At 38.4% G+C, this 23,903-nt stretch overlaps 2 protein-coding genes and 1 long non-coding RNA gene across 6 annotated transcripts in view; 1 reads left to right on the top strand and 2 right to left on the bottom strand.

Annotated features, from left to right (window-relative positions):
* The first annotated feature begins 3,222 nt into the window (after positions 1–3,222).
* On the top strand, positions 3,223–20,613 carry LOC127438455 (5-hydroxytryptamine receptor 3A-like). The gene is made up of 8 exons (XM_051694063.1): positions 3,223–3,369; positions 3,455–3,499; positions 3,757–3,866; positions 8,963–9,132; positions 11,503–11,663; positions 13,541–13,751; positions 18,212–18,460; positions 20,127–20,613. The coding sequence occupies exons 1-8, from the start codon at positions 3,223–3,225 to the stop codon at positions 20,363–20,365; spliced, it is 1,332 nt and encodes a 443-aa protein (XP_051550023.1). The 3' UTR covers positions 20,366–20,613.
* On the bottom strand, positions 9,737–12,438 carry LOC127438461 (uncharacterized). Its single transcript, XR_007896743.1, has 3 exons — positions 12,299–12,438; positions 11,473–11,659; positions 9,737–11,287 (listed from the first exon to the last, which is right to left on the bottom strand). It is a non-coding gene; the product is annotated as an uncharacterized LOC127438461 (long non-coding RNA).
* Positions 20,614–20,690: 77 nt separating the features above from the next.
* Positions 20,691–23,903, bottom strand: part of LOC127438443 (run domain Beclin-1-interacting and cysteine-rich domain-containing protein-like) — a 43,584-nt gene continuing 40,371 nt past the window's right edge. For all 4 annotated transcript variants that reach the window (XM_051694036.1, XM_051694038.1, XM_051694039.1 and 1 more), the window contains one exon: positions 20,691–23,861. In XM_051694036.1, the coding sequence (XP_051549996.1) occupies positions 23,713–23,861 (149 nt within the window). In that variant the 3' untranslated portion in view covers positions 20,691–23,712. The remainder of the gene's footprint in view (positions 23,862–23,903) is intronic.

Below are 23,903 nucleotides of genomic sequence, written 5' to 3'. Positions count from 1 at the left end.
TTTTTTTCTTGTCATGGAAAAGCAAGGTAGATAATTGGTTATCGTAGGTGTTAAACAACATTTAACCATGCATAGTGGTGCCAGTAAAGAGTCAGTACATTTCACCTATAGAAGAAAACAGTATGATTTAAACTGTGGACAATTAAACAAAAGGATATCTCGACTGCACTTATTATGGGACATCTTTGGCTTTGTCTTCTTTTGGCATGTTTTGTTCTAATGACAGGTAGTGAATGAAACATCATCTTTTTAATATAGATCATAGATTCCATGCTTTGGTCAGTTGTAATTGTGACTTCATGAGAAAGAATTTGGTCTTGAAATGGCTGCAGTGATTAAGCATCGACTTGTATACCAAATTGATGTTTTGCACACAAATGATACGTTACAAAAAAAAAAAAAAACTGGTTTCCAGTCAATTTTTACAGTAAGATTACAAAAGTAGGTCATTACTTCTTTTCATAATGTACTTATTACTTAAGTGCTATGTAGTAATTGTCAAATGTAAATACTGTAATTATTGTATTAGATCAATAACTGCTTTGTTTCCTGTAATATAAGGCAAATATAGGGTCCAAAAGTCTGAGATCACTCATGAAAATGTTTCTATTTTGCATTCTTTTCTAATTTTAATCACTTTTTCACATATTACAAATTATATTATCAATATAAAAATTAACAAAGAAGTTGGATTAAAAAAATAAAGATGAATTGGACCTGCTTTATATTACAGTTGGTGTCTTTAACTACTATGTACTTAAAGGATTAGTTCACTTGAAAATGAAAATTCAGTCATTGTTTACTCACCCCTGCATTGTTATAACCACATATGACTTTTTCTTAACAGAAAGGGGGAAATATTGAAGTTGTGCTCAGTGATGTGATACAATGGCAGTTTATGGTGACTACCTCTTCAAAAGAATGCAAAAGTATAATTTAGAAGTCTAATAAAGTATTCCATGAGACTTATGATTGTTATGAAAGCATACAATAAGGTTTGGTGCGAAACAAACGTAAATTGAATGTATTATTTAGTGAAAATGTTCACTGACTGTTGATCTCCTGTGCGCGTTCATGATAAGGCATGAGAGCAACAGTTCGCGCAGTGCCCTCGTGACATTGGGCCATTCGAAAGCGAAAACTCGTTTTGTTTATATAAAAACATATAGCGATAGCGACAACAGAACACAACACAGCTGCACACAAAACAGAAAACAAAACTTAGTAAACATATCTGAAGAGTTTGTAGTCGAAGAATTTATGTATTTCTATGCCCAGCCTTATTTGTTTAATTGAGTACTCAGAAATCAAACAGAAACAAAGAGGAGGCTACCGGCAGTCACACCGTGTCCTAACCTGACGGCAAACGACACGTGATAAAAGGTATATTTTCTGTAGTAATCAGAGTTTTTGTCCTAACCAGCAGTGAAACGCAATGGTACATTCTATAGATCCCTTATCTGTTTTCGGCATTGCGCGGGTAACTCTGTCCACTGTGAACAGGCACTGGTCCAAAAACATAAAAAAAATAAAATAAGGCTGGGCATAGAAATGCATAAACAAAAATGACAAACCATTCAGGCATGTTTAGTAAGTTCTGTTCTCTGTTTTGTGTGCAGCTGTGTTGTGTTCTGTTGTCACTATATCGCTGTGGCGGACCTGTTTTTAGATAAACAAAACAAGTTTATCAATGTCACTAGGGGGCTGCATGAACTGTTGCTCTCGTGCCCTAACATGAACATGCACAGGAGATCAACGGTCAGTGAACATTTTCACTAAATAATACATTAGATTTCGGTTTGTTTCTCACCAAACTTTATCGTATGCATTCATAACAATCATGAGTCTCATGGAATAATTTATTAGACATCTGAATTATACTTTTGTGTCCTTTTGAAGCTTGAAGAGGTGGTCACCATAAACTGCCATTGTATGACATCACAGAGCACAAATTCCTTTTTCACAATTTCTCCCTTTGTGTTAAAAAAGAAAGTAATATAGTGTTATAACAACATAAAGGTGAGTAAACAGTGACTGAATTAAAAAACTTTGGTGAACTATCCCTTTAAGTATTTGAAACAATGTACTAATTATCTACATACATGTTGTTGCATTGTACTTACATTTAAAGTACCTGCATTTGATTACATCTGTAGTTTAACGGTTTACTTTACCCCTAATCCTAAACCTAACCTTACCCTAAACCCTAATCTCTAACCCTAACCCTACTCCTAAACCTATCCGGACCTCAACCTCAGTAGCGGCAAATGTGAATCTTGTGAGAATTCTGCATTTAGTTACATGTAGTTTCACAAAAGTACATTGTGTTGTATGTATTTTAATGTTTAATGCACATTTTAGTTAAAGACACCCAATATAGAGTGTGAATGATAAATTTCATTATTTCGTTTCCATAGTATTTGCGGTGTCCCCATTTTTCTGAAAAAAAGAAAAAGAAAAAAAATTCAAAAATGTCTTAATTTCTTACAAATTTCTTTTATTTAATTTTTCAAAACAAATTTATAAATCTTAAGTTTCTGTTTATTACCAGGGAAAAAATCCCAGAATTGCAATGTGGTCTTTTAGCGCACTATATATTGAGTGCATTTACAGTATTGGCGAGTAAATACAAGAAGAAAAAATACTTTTAATCCACAGTTATAGTTAAATGTAATAGGAATATGCTTTAGGGATGATGAAAAAACATAAGAAACACAAAATTTCTTATACAAATACAAAACATTTTTGGACAGGTATGAATGTCATTGCATTAGATAACATCTTTGCAATGACTTTTAACCAACTAATGTCAAATGTGATTTTTAGTGAAAGTATGAAGTCAGTTCACACAGGTGCAGTTCAGCACATTAACAATGGACATATTCCACTAATGTTTGACGAACAGAAAGTGTCCAAATACTTTTATGGCTTAATTTTGAAAAGTATATCTATCGTTTTTTATTATTAACAAAATAAAATAACAAACCTCTTTTTCTGAAATGTTTTGCCTGAAAACTGTGCTTGTGCTGTTCTTCTTTAAAACGAATGCCACTTGGTTTGATATTTTGTTATCTAATGCAATGACATTCATACATATTAAGTGCAGTTAAAGTGTCCAAATAATTTTTGGGCCCATAAAAGTGCAAAATGCTGTTCAAATAAAGTCGCTAAGTTAGTTTCCCTGGCCTGTTTTTGTGAACTTAAGCATCGCCATGTCTAAGCATGCTTCGCTGTGAAGATGGACAAAGCGGACCTACATATGATTCTCTACAGGAAGTCATTGACAGGAAATCATTCAGACCTTCTGTCAACCTCAGTAACCCCACCATAACCAACATCTCCTTCACTCTGTATGCTATATTGGGGGTGGTGAGTGAATACAGGACAATCTACACATATGCAGTTGTGTAATTATGCTCACATCTGAACGTTTGTTGACTGGTCTGTTTCACAGAATGAAAAAGCACAGATTCTAACCACCTTCCTCTGGCTCAGACTGGTAAGTTTATGGTTATGCATAAACACTAAAGTATGTATAGGTTGTTTGCATAATCATCTGAAGATAAGGAACTTTCCATAAATCTGGTATGACTTTTTTTTTTTTTAAAGCATTCAAGGAACAAATCTCACGTTTTGTTATCTAATGTATCTAACATAACATGAAAGTTAGCTAGTTTTTAATCAAGGCTGTGCATCATTCCGAAGTGAATTAAGGGCCATAACACAAACCTGTTCTTCACTCATGTGTTGTTATAGTACTGGTTTCATGAGTTCCTGCTTTGGGATGCAGAGCGCTGTGATGGAATTGAGAAAATCTCCCTTCCTGTAAAAGATCTCTGGATGCCTGACATTATCATTTATGAGTTGTAAGTGCCCTCTTCTGGAGAGTTTGAGGAAATTTTAAGCAATCCAGAGAAAAGAATTTGATGTGGAAAGTTCTTGTTGAGATCTCTAACTTTTAAATGCAAACTTTGGTATCTTGACAAAAATTAGCACATGTGAGATTACTGTTTTTTTTTTCCCCCTCAGGAGAAATATCTAAAAAGCAGGAAAAGTCTCTATTTGCTCTGTAATTAAAGGAATGTTCCAGGTTAAATACAGCTTAACTTGACAGTATCTGTGGCAACCTGTCAATTACAACAGAAAATAATATCAACTCGTCACTCAGTTTAGGAAAACTAAAATCACATGTTGGGTTGTCAACTTCTCGGTACACGAATAAGGGATGCATTAATGCTAATTAGCATTTTGAGCACTTCAATATGGGACAGGGGTCCCCCTCGAGGGTTTCGCCACCACTTCAATACGGGATAAAATACCTTTAATACAGGACATTTCACTGTCCAACCAGGGGTTTGGCGGCAAACAATATGGGTGGTCTTCACTTTGGCCTAAATACGGGGCAGTTATCTAAACTGTTGGCTAAAGCATTTCTCACTGATCTCACTGGCCCCAGTGGCCAAAGCTGTAAGTGTTGTTGAACATACTGTATGGGCATGTGTGAGCTCCAGTTTCCGGGTGTAATGTCCAGAGTGGCGCCAAAAGACAGTTGTTTTTAGCTGTAAATGATGAAATACAGTCAATAGGATTGCATATTTTATTAACTCTACCTCCTAACCCAAACCTCAATCCTAAAAACTAACTGTCAGTAAAGTACACATTTGACTACAGAGGGAAAATGGAACCTCCAAATCTCACAGGACATGAACCCAAGACTCTAAGGCAGCTGACATAATGTTCTATCAGTCACGCCACAGAAAAAGATGAATTGATGCAAACATGTCTTGTGGCGGGGTGAGCAAGAGACAGACACAGTGGGAGTGGCATCAGGCCTCGTAGAGGCGTTTATTTTAAAATAACAGTAAAAATAAAATGTCCAAAAGGGGGAATTAAAGTGTCAGGAAAAGTGTGGGAAAATGCATAAAAAATGTCCAAACAAAAGGGGAATCTGGCATCCTCGCAGTGAAATGGGGCTCAGTGCAGGATGGGGAGGGTCCAAATGAATGGTCCAGGATGTGGGCAGGGACCGGCAGTCACACGCGTCCCCTCCTCGGTTCCGGGGCGTGAGGGACAGTGGCTTCCTTAGCAGCCTGTCTTCCCTGGGTTCGTGGAAAGAGTGAGGGGACGGCGGCCTGGCATCCTAGCCTGTCGGCCATGATGTGTGCTGTCATCCCGCGCAATGGATATAACTCACGGCGGGGTTCCGGGGGAGCGAGTCCGGCATGCATCTATTTCGTTCGGTATCCTCCCTGCTTTGCTCCTGGACCTGCAAAGACACAACTATGTGCACACATGGAGATAGAAGCTGGCTCCGTGAGGAGAGGCACGCTCTACATATTAAAGGCAGCAGTGATGAGTCGCTATTCAAATCAGGTGCGTCTCATCATCTGCTGCCAAATGAGGCTTATTAAATTGTGCCCCTCCTCTCTCCTGCCCACTCCCATTGTGAACCTGGCTGAAGGACAGCCCTCAGAGGTGGGGCAATGATGACAAGAGGGAGGGGTGGGTCATACCGCCACATCCCCCTTCCCCCTTAGGCACTGTCCCAGTGGAATCTCCTCTTACTCTCTCATCCGTTTCCTCGGGGTCCAGAGCCAGAGATGCATCCTCCTTAGCCATCCACATGGTAATGCTACTTTCTCAACCAGGCCCTACGGTCGGATTGGGTGAGTTGGATGATACCCCTCCAGGCCAGCTCACCCTTTAGCTCGCACATGGGTGGGAACAGAGAAAACACGGGTTCAACATGACAGCCTCAACCAGCTGCCGGGTAAATGCTTATTAATTACCACTCACCCTTTTGGGTGGTGGGAGTCCGTTCCCGTGGATCCTTCATCCTGCTTCTTGCTTTCCATCTAGTGGCAAGTGACGTCACTTCCATGCCCGCATTCTCCACCACTGTGGCAGGGTGAGCAAGAGACAGGGTGTAGCTTCAGGCCTCAGAGAGGCATTTATTTGAAATAATAATAAACATGAAATGTTCAAAAATGGGGAATTAAAGCTATAATGGGTGAAAACTGTCCAAACAAAAGGGGAATGTTGCATCTCGTGGTGAAATAGGGTTCAGTGCAGAATGGGGAGTGTCCAAAGGATAGACCAGGATGTGGGCGGGGTCGGTTGGTCACACGTACTCCCTTTCTAGGTTCTGGGGAGTAAGGGCCTATGGCTTCCTTAGTGGTCTGTCTTCCCTGGGGCCGTGGCGAGTGCGTTATTTTTTCCGGTAACTCCCGCTATTGATATAATTAGACGTCAAATGATTGGACGAAAGTTGTCTATACTGTATGTCACCAGCTTGACGATGCCTTCTGATTGGATGGTTATCTTATGCGGTTAAGAAAAAAACAGTTGGAAGAAGATGCAGGGAAAAGACAGACAAAACAGGTCAATCTCTTTGTTGGTAATTTCATAATTGATAGCTCCATTCAGAAAAAAGTAGCCACCTTCAAGATACAGGTGCATCTCAATAAATTCGAATTTCGTGGAAAAGTTCATTTATTTCAGTAATTCAACTCAAATTGTGAAGCTCGTGTATTAAATAAATTCAATGCACACAGACTGAAGTAGTTTAAGTCTTTGGTTCTTTTAATTGTGATGATTTTCGCTCACATTTAACAAAAATCCACCAATTCACTATCTCAAAAAATTAGAATATGGTGACATGCCAATCAGCTAATCAACTCAAAACACCTGCAAAGGTTTCCTGAGCCTTCAAAATGGTCTCTCAGTTTGGTTCACTAGGCTACACAATCATGGGGAAGACTGCTGATCTGACAGTTGTCCAGATGACAATCACTGACACCCTTCACAAGGAGGGTAAGCCACAAACATTCATTGCCAAAGAAGCTGGCTGTTCACAGAGTGCTGTATCCAAGCATGTTAACAGAAAGTTGAGTGGAAGGAAAAAGTGTGGAAGGAAAAAGATGCACAACCAACCGAGAGAACCACAGCCTTATGAGGAATGTCAAGCAAAATCGATTCAAGAATTTGGGTGAACTTCACAAGGAATGGACTGAGGCTGGGGTCAAGGCATCAAGAGCCACCACACACAGACGTGTCAAGGAATTTGGCTACAGTTGTTGTATTCCTCTTGTTAAGCCACTCCTGAACCACAGACAACGTCAGAGGCGTCTTACCTGGGCTAAGGAGAAGAAGAACTGGACTGTTGCCCAGTGGTCCAAAGTCCTCTTTTCAGATGAGAGCAAGTTTTGTATTTCATTTAGAAACCAAGGTCCTAGAGTCTGGAGGAAGGGTGGAGAAGCTCATAGCCCAAGTTGCTTGAAGTCCAGTGTTAAGTTTCCACAGTCTGTGATGATTTGGGGTGCAATGTCATCTGCTGGTGTTGGTCCATTGTGTTTTTTGAAAACCAAAGTCACTGCACCCGTTTACCAAGACATTTTGGAGCACTTCATGCTTCCTTCTGCTGACCAGCTTTTTAAAGATGCTGATTTCATTTTCCAGCAGGGTTTGGCACCTGCCCACACTGCCAAAAGCACCAAAAGTTGGTTAAATGACCATGGTGTTGGTGTGCTTGACTGGCCAGCAAACTCACCAGACCTGAACCCCATAGAGAATCTATGGGGTATTGTCAAGAGGAAAATGAGAAACAAGAGACCAAAAAATGCAGATGAGCTGAAGGCCACTGTCAAAGAAACCTGGGCTTCCATACCACCTCAGCAGTGCCACAAACTGATCACCTCCATGCCACGCCGAATTGAGGCAGTAATTAAAGCAAAAAGGAGCCCCTACCAAGTATTGAGTACATATACAGTAAATGAACATACTTTCCAGAAGGCCAACAATTCACTAAAAATGTTTTTTTATTGGTCTTATGATGTATTCTAATTTTTTGAGAGAGTGAATTGGTGGGTTTTTGTTAAATGTGAGCAAAAATCATCACAATTAAAAGAACCAAAGACTTAAACTACTTCAGTCTGTGTGCATTGAATTTATTTAATACACGAGTTTCACAATTTGAGTTGAATTACTGAAATAAATGAACTTTTCCACGACATTCTAATTTATTGAGATGCACCTGTAAGTCATTAGGGTGATTCTATAACTTCTGACACTTTGCCGTTGTGACAGTAGAAAAACTGTGTGTTTTTCTTTTCATTAGTAGTAAATGTCTGATAAATGTACTGGAATGAAAATAATTAGTTATATGTGGCATCACTTTGTCCTGAACAATAATGAGTGAGTCTGCATGTATGGAAATAGTTCATATTAAATTAGAAAGAAAAAAAATGTTTGCTACCCAAACCCATGGGGCATCTTGATATATATATATACATATATATATATATATATATATATATATATATATATATATATATATATATTTGGATTTGGGGTTGGTGGCGCCCTAGCTTCCTAGCCTGTCGGCGACAACGTTCTGTCATCAACCACGACACATCTAACTTGCGACTGGGTTCTGGGGAGTCATTTATGTCAGGGGTATGTATGAACATTTAGTAGCAGCATGTGGACTTTTTGCATCACTATGTTGAACATTTTATGTGTTAACGTGATTAAATTATATAAAATAACTTACTAACCATGTCAACTCTTCATGGCCAACTTCTGTTATGACCATGTAAATCCGGAAAACATTGGGAACTTTCGCACAGTTTGCTTAACTTGCCCAAGGATACCACAAAGGGATGTGATGGAAATATCTGTTTGCATGGAGCAAACTCCATCCACAGGAATTACACTGCTCATAACTAGAAGTTCATCCCACTGCTAATGGGGTGATTTACCCAACTTTACAGCTCAAATAAATTGCAAATGCTGCCGATAGAGCTTAACTTGTATTGCATCTGGAACATTCCTATAATGTCATTGATGTCTAGGAGAAACAACTGACTTAATAAAGTGATCTCATTTGTGATTTTATTTTCGATTGTCAATTTGTTCGATCAGTTTATTCATGTACTGTATATCTGTTTCTCCTCCTGCTCAGTGTGGATGATGACTTATCTCAGGCTTGCCCATATGTTTACGTAAACCATACGGGCCACATCCGCTATGACAGGATGTTGAGGCTGGTTAGCGCCTGCAGTCTTCAGATCTTCAGTTTCCCCTTCGACATACAGAACTGCTCTTTCACCTTCGGCTCCTACATGCACACCAGTAACTTTCCACTTCCAAAGCATTCCTTATTTCTGCAATATCAGCGTTAAAACATTATTATTTCCTGCCAAGCCATTTCCCTTTATATGTTTTATGATCCTCTTAAGGTTAGCGAACATGACGAGACCAAAGCCATATCATGTTGTATATGCGGTTAGACTGTTACAAGAAGCTCCAGATCCCGGCCAACACCGATGTTCATTATTGTGTCTATATTTTAAACTGATTTGATATCTAGTCAACCAGTTGGCATCTAGCTGTTTTTACAAGTGAAAAAGCAGTAATCCCAGCTGCTTTCTGACAGCAATAAGTTGAGGTCAATTCTTGAAGGCTTTACTCTCATTGGGGGTCAGTCAAAAATAATACCCTCATATAATGAAAACTCTATTTATTAGCAAAGTAGCAAGTTTCGGGCAGTTTTAGTAACTAGTTATGAGCATAGACCACAGGACAACTTCACTTTAAATGTAGAAATGAGACTTTATTACTATACAACTACTAACTAATCTAACACACCTAGACACACAAATATGATTAGCACATAAAGAAATAAGCTTTGAAGCAGAGAAAATTTATAAAACTGATCTAATATGGAATCTAGCAAACCATGTCCTGAACGAACCATAAATTAATTCATTTAATATCCATAAATTTGAGGGGCCTGGGTAGCTCAGTGAGTATTGACGCTGACTACCACCCCTGGAGTCGCGAGTTTGAATCCAGGGCATGATGAGTTACTCCAGCCAGGTCTCCTAAGCAACCAAATTGGCCCAGTTGCTAGGGAGGGTAGAGTCACATGGGGTAACCTCCTCATGGTCACGATTAGGGGTTCAACATAAGTTGTCCGTGGAACACGGAGAGTAGCATGAGCCTCCCGTGCTGTGAGTCTCCGTGGTGCCATGCACAATGAGCCACTTGATAAGATGCACGGATTGACGGTCTCAGAAGTGGAGTCAACTGAGACTTGTCCTCTGCCACCCGGATTGAGGTGAGTAACGCGCCACCACAAGGACCTACTAAGTAGTGGGAGTTGAGCATTCCAAATTGGGAGAAAAAAGGGGAGAAAATAATATATATATATATATATAAATAAATAAAAATAAAAATATCCATTAATTTAAAATAGGTTTCGAAATTATGTCTTAATGCTCCAGCTTAGTAATATTCTGGAGGATTGTATTTACGTTCCTTGTACGTTGGGAAGGAAGTGTTTGGCTGAGTCAATGGTCTGGAGTTCTGGTTGAAGACTGAATAGATTTTGGAAAAAGTCATTTGAGAATGGAAGTGGATCCTTGGATGTGTTTTATGCAGAAGAAAATATCAAAACTTCTGAAACTTAGTTCCTCAAGACATGGTCTTTTAACTCTTTTCTGCCTGACCACCCCAAAAAGGTTTTAGCCAATCAGAAGTTACCTTTGAGAAGAGGTGTGGCCAGGGGTGTGATATCATTCTTTGTCACATGCTTTTTCATTTCCCTGCTCTCAAATTTTTATATTTTAGTCATGAACTTTATAACATGAATACGATAAGAGTTATCAAGAAATGATCTACATCAACTTTCTGCAAATAAAATGACAAATGTATACACAATAACACATCATACTTGCAATAAATGGTTAGTTTACTAACTATTAAAACATAAATAATAAATGATTAATGGTCATAATAACACCATTTTCAGGATTATAGCCAGACTAGGCATTAGGTGGGGGTGATTTGATACTTATCTGCATATAAAGATAGATTCTGTGCATTTTTGAGTGTGAAATGAAGAGAGGTAAGAGTCCTGCGATTAGGTCATTGACAGTCTGTTTTTTAGGATCATTTTCCTTTTGTTTACAATAACGAATTTTACATGTGCTGTCATGCCACAGCTGGCCAACAGGAAGTTGTAGTTTCGTGAGACTACCGATTTAGTTCTTTAAGAGAATCTTTGAGCTGAACCCTAAGGAAGGCGATTTTCCGGTCCTGGCTGTGTCCACAAAGTCCCGCTTTGTTCTGTAGCAGTTGAAGATATGCAGATGCATTATTAGATGACGTTAGGTCAAACAAAAGTCCCAGTGTGTGGCTCCAGTGCACGCAAGTTTATTCTTAGTGGATTCCCCCCTCAGTGTTGTCGAAGTTCTTGCGTTCTGGCTTTATTGGGCAGAATTAGCTACGAACACAACAGAAGACAATAAACTAAGTCTTTAAAAGTGTACAGATTGATGACCTTCTGTCTTGTAGTGTGTGCTTGGCCTTAGTATGTCCTTGTACACATACAGTGCATTATTGTGCAAATTATCTAATTCCAACTACTGATTTAGCTGATTGGTAAGGCAGTTTCCAGGACGAGTGTACCTGTAATACTAACACCTGTTATCCCTTCAGTAAAGGATGTCCGTGTCAGTCCTGCTCTGTCCTTTGACGAGATGACACAGAACTCAATGCAATACCTGGCGGCCAGTGGAGAGTGGGAGCTGGTGGCAATCTTGGGCAAGGCAGACATTCAGAATTTCGGAGTAGACGAATGGGACATCATCACTTTCTGGGTGAGAAAGGAATCCAATCTTTCAACTCCTGTTATAACCATGTAAAGCCTTTGGTAAAGCATATGTTTAGCATAGCACAATAATACTATTACTATTTCTGCAGTGTACAGCATGTATAACATTTTAACTGTTTGGGAAAGGAGGATGCAGGAACCGGAGTAACAAACAACAAGACTTTAATGAGACATCAACATAAACTGAAACATAACGACACACACACAGAGCGGCCGCGTGCATCTCTCTCTCTCTCTCTCTGACATCCCTGGCTCTTCCCTTATCTCTCTCCCACTTATTATGCAACTCATCCTCACGGCCCGGCCACACCCTCCTCCTCGTCACACTACTCCACCACCCGATTCAGGCCAGGGCGCCATCCAAACTGGCTCACTCCCCCCCATCTCTGGAGGGGAGACATTGCCCTTTTAGATAGATGCAACATCAAGAAATCCAAGTGTTGCACTATAAGTAAATCATTGCTATGAATTTTAACTTAATAATACAAACCCTGAGTATCCAGAAAAAGGAAACTCTACACAATCAAAACTAGGTGGTATTATACTCACAAAGTACTTTATGCAGTTTATGCAGGCATATTACTGCAGACACATTTTTTGCAGACCAATGCGTTAACCTACCTCAATTTCTTTGTGTTTAGCCTTCATATCGTCTTCTCTTTCTCCCAAGTCCAACTGTTGCTGTCATTATTTAACGAACGTTAGCATTCTGTAAACTACTTGAAAGGAACTCCTCACTGTGCTTGCTTAGTCCTGATATGCCACGCGCAGCACAGGAAAGGAAACTGCTGCTCATGCCATCCAATGAACAGGATATTTGGATTGTAATTTAGAAAAACAAAAACAGACTATAATATTTAGAAATTTTTTTCGATGAAAATAATGAGAGACTTTGTTAAAGATTTTATTTTTTAAAAAACATTTTAGTCTAGTCTTTTTTCATCAACAATATTGCATCTTGATATAGTCACAGTTAGTGTTTAATGATGTTGGTGCCGTCTCGTCATCGTCTCGTCTCACTCATGGAAAAAAGTTCGTCGACGAACATTTTTCGTCATAGTTTTCGTTAACGAAATTAACACTAATGTATATTGTGCTAGTATGAATACTAGTATGCAAGTTTCTTTTAAGAGTTCATGGATAACCAGCTAAATTTGGTCAAATGTGCAGTATACGTACAACAGAGCACACTTCACGCAATCCTGAATTCCAAAATGCAATGCTTTCAACTCCACAAATGAAACGGATGTAATTACAGTCACATTTTAATTAGTGGATTGGACTGCCCAAAATACATTTAACACAAAAATGAATTAAAAATCCATATTCACTAAGTAATAAGCTTGTATTCCATTCCAAACATAGCCAAAGAAAATCAAATTAGAGTCTTTCTTTATTAATGTTCTCTTTATTGGGAAAGATTCATGGACAATGCAAAAAGAGAATTCCGTCATGTTTACATTTTGTCTCGATTAATAAAGTATACAATTTCAAAACATACTTGGGTTAATTATAATAAATTTTTCACCAGAAATATAAATACCCCTTCTCTCCCAATCCCCATCCTTCAAAGACATGCCAGAAAACCCTATGTCAGCAATCCCAAATGTGCAAAATACTTCACAGAGAGCATTTCTGATTGGCTAAGTTGTCTGGATAAAAAAGGATGTTTTAAAATAAATTGGCTATTTGGAAGAAAAAGAAAGGCACAAGCCTTTCAATATGTCTTGCCCCAACTTCCAGTTTAATTAGGAAATACTGTATGTCAACAAAGGAAAGAAAACTGCACACATAAAGCCATTTCATGGCATCTTTCAACAAAGTCTATCCAAATGTCCTAAGCAAACTGTTTCCATTCATCAGGTGGTGATAAAGCGAAGGCCAATACTGTATGTGGTGAACCTGATCATCCCCAGCTCTTTCCTCTTGATCGTTGATATCCTGTCTTTCTACCTGCCACCACACAGCGTGGACCGCTCCTCCTTCAAAATGACCCTCATTCTGGGCTACACAGTGTTTCTTCTCATTATGAACGACCTGCTACCCAGCACTGCAAATGGAACGCCTTTAATAGGTCAGTTAGCAAAAACCTGTGTGAGGCAATGTGTGAATGTGAAATATTAATTAGTTACACCTTAAAGATTACACGTGCATTAAATTTTTCGGTCTGTAGACAATTATTCAGATTATACCACAGTTACCACATGTGCTTTATCTCATTCTTCAGGTTTTCGTCTCTTAAACACTCTTGTGTGTAGAATTACCTCTTTACGCCTAGGATCAAGTTTCTTTTATCGCTTCTTGACTATAATTTGAAACTTTGTATTTCGGAAAGAATGTGGTGAAGTGATATAATGTGGTCAACAAACATGGAACTACTTCAACACCATCAGCCAATCAGAATCAAGAAGTCAGCAACACTGTATAGAGCAGTTAAGCGATGACGGCAGTTTGCAGGCCAACCTTGAGGGCTAATTTTGCCTTGGGTTCCAATGAAGTTTTTTTAGTATAGTGGTTTTTACACTGACTACCACCCCTGGAGTCGCGAATTCGAAACCAGGGCATGCTGAATGACTCCAGCCAGGTTTCCTAAGCAACCAAATTGGCCCGGTTGCTAGGGAGGGTAGAGTCACATGTGGTAACCTCCTCATGGTCCTCTCGGTGGGCCGCATGGCGAGTTGTGCGTGGATGCCGCAGAGAATAGCGTGAAGCCTCTACACACGCTATGTCTCCGTGTTAATGCGCTCAACAAGCCACATGATAAGATGCGTGGACTGACAGTCTCAGACGTGGAGGCAACTGAGATTCTTCCTCCGCCACCCGGATTGAGGCGGGTCACTACGCCACCACGAGGACTTAGAGCACATTGGGAATTGGGTATTCCAAATTGGGGAGAAAAAGGGGAGAAAAGAAAAAAAAAAGAAAAAAAGAATAGCGGTTTTTGGCTATTTATTTATTAGTAAAATAAGGTCTGGGGTTAATTTTACTTGAATACACTTTCACATTTTGTTCTACAACATTAACATATATTTTGAAGCAGCTGCGCGGCAAAATACTCAATAATCAGCAGCACGGGGGAGTCACATGATGCCATGTGAGGATGGGACGTGTGAACAGCGAGCTCTGTGCACTTTGCTGGTTTTGATATCTTTTAATGACATAAACCGGTGAGATTCGATACACTCTGTTCCATAACTGTTCTAAGAGGACAATATGTCAAAAAAATTCAAAATCCTCAGGCTCTAGAGACATCAAAAGACACTTACGTGCTCATGCTGACACCCCCGAACAGGCTCCAAGCCAGGGAGTTGATTTGGTCGGAGAATTGCAGGAATTACGGGAGAGATGTTGAACATGTCGGCAATGCTGATGAAGGTTGTTGCTGACTTGGACGTATCTGTGATATGTCGATCGATCACTGCCATGGAGACAAAATTCTCTGAGGTGGTTACAAGAGTGAGGGATGTCGAGAAACTCATAGATTATCTGGAGTCATCGGAGAGGGAATTATCTGCTGGTCCGCTAGCGACCAAGGTGGATTTGGAGCGTGTCTGGAAGAAGTTGGAGGACATGAAGAACCGTAGCCGGCGGAATAACATCCGCATTTTTGGAATTCCTGAGGCCAAAGAGGGCCAGGATATGGTGAAATTCCTGGACGGGCTCTTTACGAAACTGCTTGACATAATAGGCCATAGGCTGGAAATCGAGCGAGCTCACAGGGATCCTACTCGGTGAGTTGCAGAGAGAGGCAGGCCCCGATCAATTCTGGCCAAATTTCTGAGATCATCCGATAAAGATTTTGTGTTATGCGAGGTGAGGAATAAAGGAAGGCTTTCTTGGAAAAACCACAGCATTTTCTTGTTCCCAGACTTTGCGAATTTGACAAGAGAGAAACGTGATCGATTCAAGGAATGCAAGAAACTTTTACATCAACAGAAGATCGCTTTTGCTCTGATATTTCCGGTCAAATTGAGAATAGATGCTAAGGATGGCTGTAAAATATTCACATGACCACAGCAAGAGATGTCCTTCATAAAATCAATGGAGTGAGAAAGTTATCTTGTGGTACTGAATGGACCGACTCACTGAACATTCACTTGACTGTTCGAGGAAACTGAGTGCCTTTTTGTTTTCTTTTAGTGCTGGTTCCGCCTAACAGCTGGAGTTTGTTTTGTGCAGTAACACTCCTTCGGGACAGTTTTGTGGAAGAATCTGCATGCTCTTTGTGCTTATACCTCCTATTGGCTGGAGTTTGTTTTGTGGAGTATTTCTTGCAAGACATTGGAGTGATTAGGTCATTTGTTGCACTCATGTTGCAGCCGAGTGGGCCGGCTCACTGAACATTCGTTGGACTGTTCGCGAAAACTGAGCACCTTGTTTTTGTCTTTTTGTGCTGGTTCCGTCTAGCGGCTGGAGTTTGTTTCATGGAGTAACACACCTTCGGGACAGTGTTGTGGATGAATCTATACACTCTTTGTGTTTATTCCACCTATTGGCTGGAGTTTGTTTTATAGATTATCTTTTGTTGTGTAATTCTGTCTCACAATATTTGTATAGAAACACCGGACTTGAGCAATCTGACGGCAAAGTCGTTGTGGGGGTTCTCATAGGCGTACGTGGATTATTTGAGTTTAGAGGGTTGGATGCCAGTTGCCGTTGTCCTGTGTGGGGTTAATGCGCATGTTTTTCTTTTATCTGTTTGTTTAGTTCTGGGGGATGTTCGGGGTTTGATTGTTGTAATAATGTTGGAATTTGGTCTTTATAATTTTGTTTTTGGCACACAATCTATTTTTTCTTATATGTCAAAATGTAAAATGTTAATATGAGTGGATTGTCTCTCTCCACGTGAAATATGAATGGGTTGGGGCACCCCATAAAAAGAAGGAAAGTTATTTCTCTTCTTAAGCATAAGAAATATGATATAGTGTAACTTCAAGAAATGCATCTTCCCCTGCAGGAAGCTGAAAAATTTGGAAAGATATGGGGTGGACACATTTTCTTTATTACTGGCTCAAGAAAGAGCAGAGGAGTCATTACACTGATAAGTAAACATCTACAATTCAAATGTCTCAAATAGATTAAAGATAAATTAGGAAGAGTCATTATAGTTTTAGCAGAAATTCAGGGGCAAAGGTTGATTTTGGCTAATATTTACGCACCTAACATTGATGATCAGGGCTTTTTTTTATAGATCTTGAAGGGATGTTGCAAGCCGCTGGCACCCCTCATGATATAATATTGGGAGGAGACTTTAATATTTTGATGGACTCAGTCCTTGATCATAGTGAAGCAAAAGTGTGCAAGCCTCCTAGAGCAACACTGGCACTTTAGAGGATGTGTAAAAATCTTGGTCTTACAGATATTTGGAGACTTTTGAACCCATTTGGTAGGGACTATAAACATTTTTTCATCAGTCCAAAAGATTTACTCTAGAATAGATTTTTATTTTATATATATATATATATTTTTTTTATCTAAGTCCCTCATTTCATCTGTTGTTGATTGCTCAATTGGAAACATTTTAGTCCCAGATCACACCCTGGTGTGTTTAGAGGTGTTGCCACATATGGAGAAAAGGAAATCATATAGTTGTTGCTTTAATGTATCCCTTTTGCAAAATCCTGAATTCCAACAGATTATTTTAATCTGGATAGAGGCACCCGGCAGCGTTGCCCTCTTTCCCCTTTATTATTCTGTCTTGCCCTGGAACCATTAGCAAAAAAAAAAGAAAAAAGCTCCACAATTTAAAAACACAGTTCAATAAAGTAGCAAAGAAAATTAAAAAAGTTAGTTTTTACACCGTGCTCTATCATTTTATATCGTTTTTGTCTTTGTATTTTTTTGGTGTGTCAATCCATTTGGCTTTCGTAATAGAGTGAAGAGATGATCCGCACTCCGATAGTAAACTGCTAATGTTTTTATTTCATAATTTTTGGGGGTAAATGGACACAGACGTTTCAGTACACAGGCCTTCCTCAATGTCTAAAACGTGAGGAAGATCTGTGCACAAAAACGTCTGTGTCCATTTACGGATCATCTCTTCATTGTATTAGAAATGACTTTGTCATGAAATAATAGGTTTTAAAGGGATCATAATATATTTATATATACATGTTTTATAATTGTATTATCTTGCCTGAGGTCCACTGATAATGTTTCAGTTTATTCACATTAATTCTTATATTCTCCAAGTTTTTCTGGTAGAACTGTTCTTACAAGTTGGAAACTTTTCATTACGGTAATTCCAGTATGATGCGACAAACATAGCCTGACATTGCCCTCCAAAACATATCAGCTAAGCTGTTGTCAGCAAACCCAAAGACTCAAAATAACTGACTGGTAGAAAATGCCTCAAAGTCTTCTGACTGGCTAAATAATACTGCGGTCAGATTTATATTTGCTTCAGAGTCTAGGGCTATCACAGAGACAAGTGATATTTCACTGACATTTTCTGTTTGTTATTCTATAAAACATGGTTGAATACATGCATTTGTAAAATGTATGACACTGCAGCATTTGGTTTGGCCTCCTCAGGTATCTATTTCTCTGTGTGTCTGGCACTTATGGTCCTTAGTCTAATGGAGACGGTCATCATTACCTGCGTTCTCCATCATAACAACATGAAGTACAGGGAGGTGCCGCACTGGGTACAGGTGGTGGTGATGGGGTTCATTGCTAAACTAATTTGCTACAGTTTTCCTGATGACCCCCCATCCAAACTTGGAGAGAAACAGGACAATCCCTGGGACGTCAAACCCTCAGAGTCAACCTCCACTCAACAAAAAAGTAAGACACCTGTTTCACAACAATGAATCAATTAATCTTTTTTAATATGCTATTCTATGTAGTAAGCAGCAAAACGTTAAATGGACCTTGGTCAGGGTGAATGCCATATTTAATTTGACACAAATAAAAACGAGGGTGTGAGGGATATACGTACGTATTCAATGCAAGTATGTGAATGTAATTGCCTATAGCTAATCAGTCTCAATTTTTACGGTGTTGTGTTCCACAATTTGGTAGATGGGAATTCATAATACAACGAAATTAAGCATTTACAGAGTTGTCAGATAGGCCCCTAGACTGGGCAGAAGCACAAACAGTGGTGGAGCAAAAGTTAGAGAACCTCACCCCGATAGTTAAATTGTCGCCCTTTTATAGCTAGCTACCTGAGGATTAACAATTCATTTAATGGCACATTTGAAGGTCTCTCTATCACCCACCTCTGGCAGTAACAAACTGAGGTTTGCAACACAAGAGCACACGTAAAGCCGTGTTCGAATTGAGGGGGGGCCTGGGGGGTCCTAGACCCCCCCTTTTGGGCCAACACATTTTTACTTTGGCGGTCCACTGGTTCTTCATCGAAACTCGAATACTAGAAACCTGAATCTATATTTTCCTCACATTATTGCGCAGACACAACTAAAGTCTTTCTAGCAAGTTAGTCCACTGTCGGCCATCTTTGCAATGCTCTCGGGAGGCTATTTCCTGTCATGACAGTGCAGCTCCTATCTACTTGAATGGGAAAAGACTGAAGTCTCCTAAACGGTTGGTCAAGATTACGATCAAAGGACATATTTCAAATCTGACAACACTGGAATCATAAATTTTGCTTCTTTACCTCAGATTACATTAAAAAATGAAAATTTTTCATCTTGTATATCTAATGAGCGTTGTCGAGTTGATTGACAGGGATGTCTGTATCTAAAAGTTGATTGGCTCTTTTACCTCTTTTAGGCGGGACTTCCTTTCTACATCCGTTGACCATTGGCTACCACTGGGCATTCCTATTTCTAATAGAATGGCCCATCTCTGCTAAATAATCTCTGACACAACCCTACATTGCCCATTATCTTATTCCAGTTTTAAGCAGACCAAAATTCGAACAATGACATTAACTTCACATTTGCTGTGCATTGGCCAGGCATTTGCATTTGGGCCTCAATCATGTCATACCAATGTTCTCCAGGATTTCCGAATTTCTATTTTCAATGTTTCATCAGTTAAACAATCGACACCAATTTAGGCAGTCATGATGTTACAAATATCTACTACATTTTTCTGTAGAAGGCGGTGGCGTTGCATGTTTTTAAATCATGTAACTTTTCAGTTGCGAAGCTTTTCATTGGTTAAGTTGCAGGGTAGCATTGACAAACCCTACAACTTCAGCAATCAAGCAATCATGTTGTATGTCCGCTATTTTCTGTCAGCTGATTAGAATCCAAACTACTTATGCTTAATTCGCAAATTAATTACTCTTTTGAGGCAGCTCATGGGGCAAACAGGTTAACAAAATGGATAGCTTGCCCAACACCAAGTACAACCCATTGAACAGACAGTATGTCTGTCCCTCACAGCCTCATTTTTATTAAATATGGTGTCTACCCAGACTAAGGTACATAGTAAGAATGACAACTGCACTTTCAGATGCTAAAGCTAATTTTCCTCTTATGTTCCCTAGCCTCAGGAGCCATGACACTGGATTTGCCTGAACTCAGACAGATTAGTCAGTATCTTAGAGAGATGCACTCGTATTTGTCCATTCTACGAAGGGAAGATGAACTACAGGACCAGTGGTGCCATGTGGGCTACATCCTCGACTTCCTCCTGTTCCGCATTTACCTGCTGATAATCACGGGCTACGGACTTGTCATTATATGCATGTGGTGCATTTGGATGAACCATTAGAAAGAGGCAAATTAAAGGGAATGTGTTCAGATAGATTTCTGCATGTTTTCCCCCATTCACTGAGGCAGAAATGTGACAATGTAGTGTGAATATAATCGTACCATTATTATAAAATTAACAATTAAGTAAAAAAAAAAACACTTTTGAAAGGTGACGTAACTTTTTTGACTAAAATACTTTCTCCTATACTTGTTGAACGTGCAGAGTCAACTATAAGTTAGATATTCGTAGGCTGACATTCTGAAAAGTGTAAACTGGCAATTCTACCATAAAAATGTATGGTAATCTAATGAATGACACAGCAATAATGACTCCAAAACAGGAAAACAATTTAAACCTCTTTAATCATCACTTACATATATATAACAATAAGAAATTATATTTATTATGTACATTTTTTTTCAAATAGTGCACTTTATCTCATCAAAAGCCCCTGAATAAAAAAGGCAATTCAGTAATTTACCAACAATAAACTCAAGTAGACAAATCATCAGCAGGATCAAATGAAAAACGAGTTATAAACTTAATATTATCTCTCATAAGCAGCCACATCAAAGCAAGTGTCCATTCATTCAATCTCACATACTTAAGGTCAGTGCATTCAAGTTATTAATGACTGCCACAGAATAGTACACGGTTCTTATTGTTTCAGATATACTCACAGCAGCGGACAAATGGGGTCTTGTGTTTAATCTTTCTCTCACAACATTTAGATACTCCATTAAAAGCTAAAAATAACTTGTTTAATGTAATGTAGTGCATTATAATACAACTTAATAAACTTTAAGCAAATAACACTTTGGTACAATTGTCTTTTTACACAAGTACATTCATTTGACAGATATGAGCATCAAGGCAGCTGTTCAAGATCATTTGAGATTTTGGACTCAATGTGAGATGCTGGAATGAACAATAACTTTCCAGTTTAATCAGACATTAATAGAACCGTCACCTACACAAACATCATGAAACTAGTGCAAATTAAATAAACAAAAACACACAGTCTTTTTGCCTAACAAAGAACAAGAAAAACATACAAAGTGCCATTTCCAGTAGGTGCAAAATGTTTTAGCAAAAAGGCTATTAAATGTACAAATAATAACACCTAAGCATTTGGCATTATTTGTGAAACATAAGCAAATTTCTGCATAAATTGCACCTAATTCAAAAAAGCGACAATGTATGCAATAATGTAGAATTAATTTCTTTGTAAACTGTTCATAAAACCAAAACCAAAACATTTCACATAAAAATTGTTTTTACGAGCAAGCCGAACAAATTTCGGTGTAAACTGATTGTAAAACCAAAACGGTTGGCCCAAGAATGGTTTTATTAAAGAGCAGAACGAATTTCAGCAAAAACTGATCGTTAAAGCAATCTAACACAGCACAAATGTCTACATAAAGCCTTCATAAAACCATTCTTACGTAAATTGTTGCATTCAATGTAAAGCGACAATTTACGCAATAATGGTTTTACATACAGCAGAATGCATTTCTGCAAAAACCAGAAGAGCTAACGTAAGATTGGTTTTATTAGAACAGAACAAATTTCTAAATACATTGTTCGTTAAAGCATTCTTAAATACGTTGCATCTCCTTCGTAAAACAACAAGCACAAATCTGTTTAAATCCTTCATAAAGTCATTCTTCCGTAAATTGTCGCTTTGAATTTAATAAGACAATTTACAGAAGAATTACTTTATTAGGGATTTAAACAGAAATGTGTGCTAATGTTTTATAAAGGAGGTACAATTTATGTAATTTAACGAATAATTTTGTATAATTTCAAATAAGAATGGTTTTTACAAACAAGCGGAACAAATGTGTAAAAAGTACATAAAACCAAAACATTTTACGTAAGAATGGTTTAACGAGCAGGCAGAAAGTATTTCTGTGTAAATCGTTTGTAAAATCCAAACAATTTATGCAGTAATAGTTTTATGAATGAGCAGAACAAATCTATGTCCAAATCATTCGTAAAACCAAAATAACTTAAATGGTTTTACGAAGCAGAAGGAACGTAAATCGTTTGTACAATAAAAATGTATGCAAGAATTGTTTTATAACTGAGCACAATGAATCTTTGTCTAAATAGTTCGTTAAAGCAATCTAACATTTCGTTTAAGCATTCATAAAACCATTCTTAATTAAATTGTTTCCTTTAATTTAAAAGCAACAATTTATGCATTTCTGCGGAAACGAAAACAGTTAACATAAGATTCGTTTTTATTAGAGCAGAACAAATTTCTAGATAAATTGTTCGTTAAAGCATTCGTAAGTAAACTGTACCTCTGTAAAAAACTACCACAAATATGTTTAAATAAATCCTTTATAAAAGTAATTCTTCCGTAAATTGTCGCCTCGAACTGAAAGTGACGATTTATGGAAGAATTACTTTATTAGGGATTTAAACAGAAATTTGTGCTAGTTTTTTTATGAAGGAGGTACAATTTATGTAATATTGCTCTAACGAATCATTTCAAATAATAGTTTTTAGAACCAAGCGGAACTAATTTGTGTAAACAGCTCACTGCATTCAACACAAAGACTTTTTGCAAGAATGGTAAAACGAACATGCAGACAAATTTAGGTGAAACAGTTCAGAAAACCAAAACATTTTTCATAAGAATGGTTCTGCGTGCAAAACGAATTTCAATGTAAATAATTTGCTAAATCAAAATTTACCCACTAATTGTTTTATGAATGAGCGAGGTCTTGCAAATAATTTACCTAAATTCGTTTGACTTGCATTTCACAAATGAGGCCCATTTTGGTATTCAATACGACAGTTTACAAATGGGTTACACGAATTAATTCTGCTTGATTTTCCTAAATGAGGCGCATTGTCTTTGTAGCTTTTCAAAATAATAATTTTGGGCACTGGCACTTTTAGAAACCTTTGTGCAAGAATGCCCGTTCTGAGTTCAGCTGCCGTTTTCCATCTCACGTCGTCACAGTCATTAAGGAGGCACATGAAAGTAATGTTAATACTAAAAAATATACAATAGGCGGATACACAGAAAAAAACATGACTGATCTGATAAACACAAAAGTTTACTTGACACAAAACTCACCACTCTGTTGATTAAAACAAAATAGCTTTTTCTGGGAGACAGAATAGAAGCAACAAAACAATATGGCAAATTGTAAAAAGAAACGCAATTTCTTATCTAAACATGGCCATCGTTAAAAGCAGAAGCTCACTGTTTGCTTACAAAACTCTTCGTAGCTTTTGTTAAGTCATTATGCTGCAGACAGTAAGGCTTTTGGGACAGCTTATTGACAGGATGGAAAACAGTCATACATTCACTATTCTGTTGTGCTTTCATAGGGTCTTGATTATTGCTATGTCCCACTTGCCTCTTCCTCCACTCTGTCCTCCTGCTCTTCCATGTTCTTGCGAGCCATCCGCTCCCTCCTCTCGGCCAGTCTCAGACAGCGAGGACACTCTTTCCCATTCTTAAAGCAGGTCTTATGATAGCACGCATGACAATCTGCAAAACAACAAACAAAGATTCACATTAGAAATAACCATT

The sequence above is a fragment of the Myxocyprinus asiaticus genome, chromosome 49 (assembly GCF_019703515.2).
Source record: "Myxocyprinus asiaticus isolate MX2 ecotype Aquarium Trade chromosome 49, UBuf_Myxa_2, whole genome shotgun sequence".
Lineage (NCBI taxonomy): Eukaryota > Metazoa > Chordata > Actinopteri > Cypriniformes > Catostomidae > Myxocyprinus > Myxocyprinus asiaticus.
This window is presented reverse-complemented; position numbering and strand designations above follow the sequence as displayed.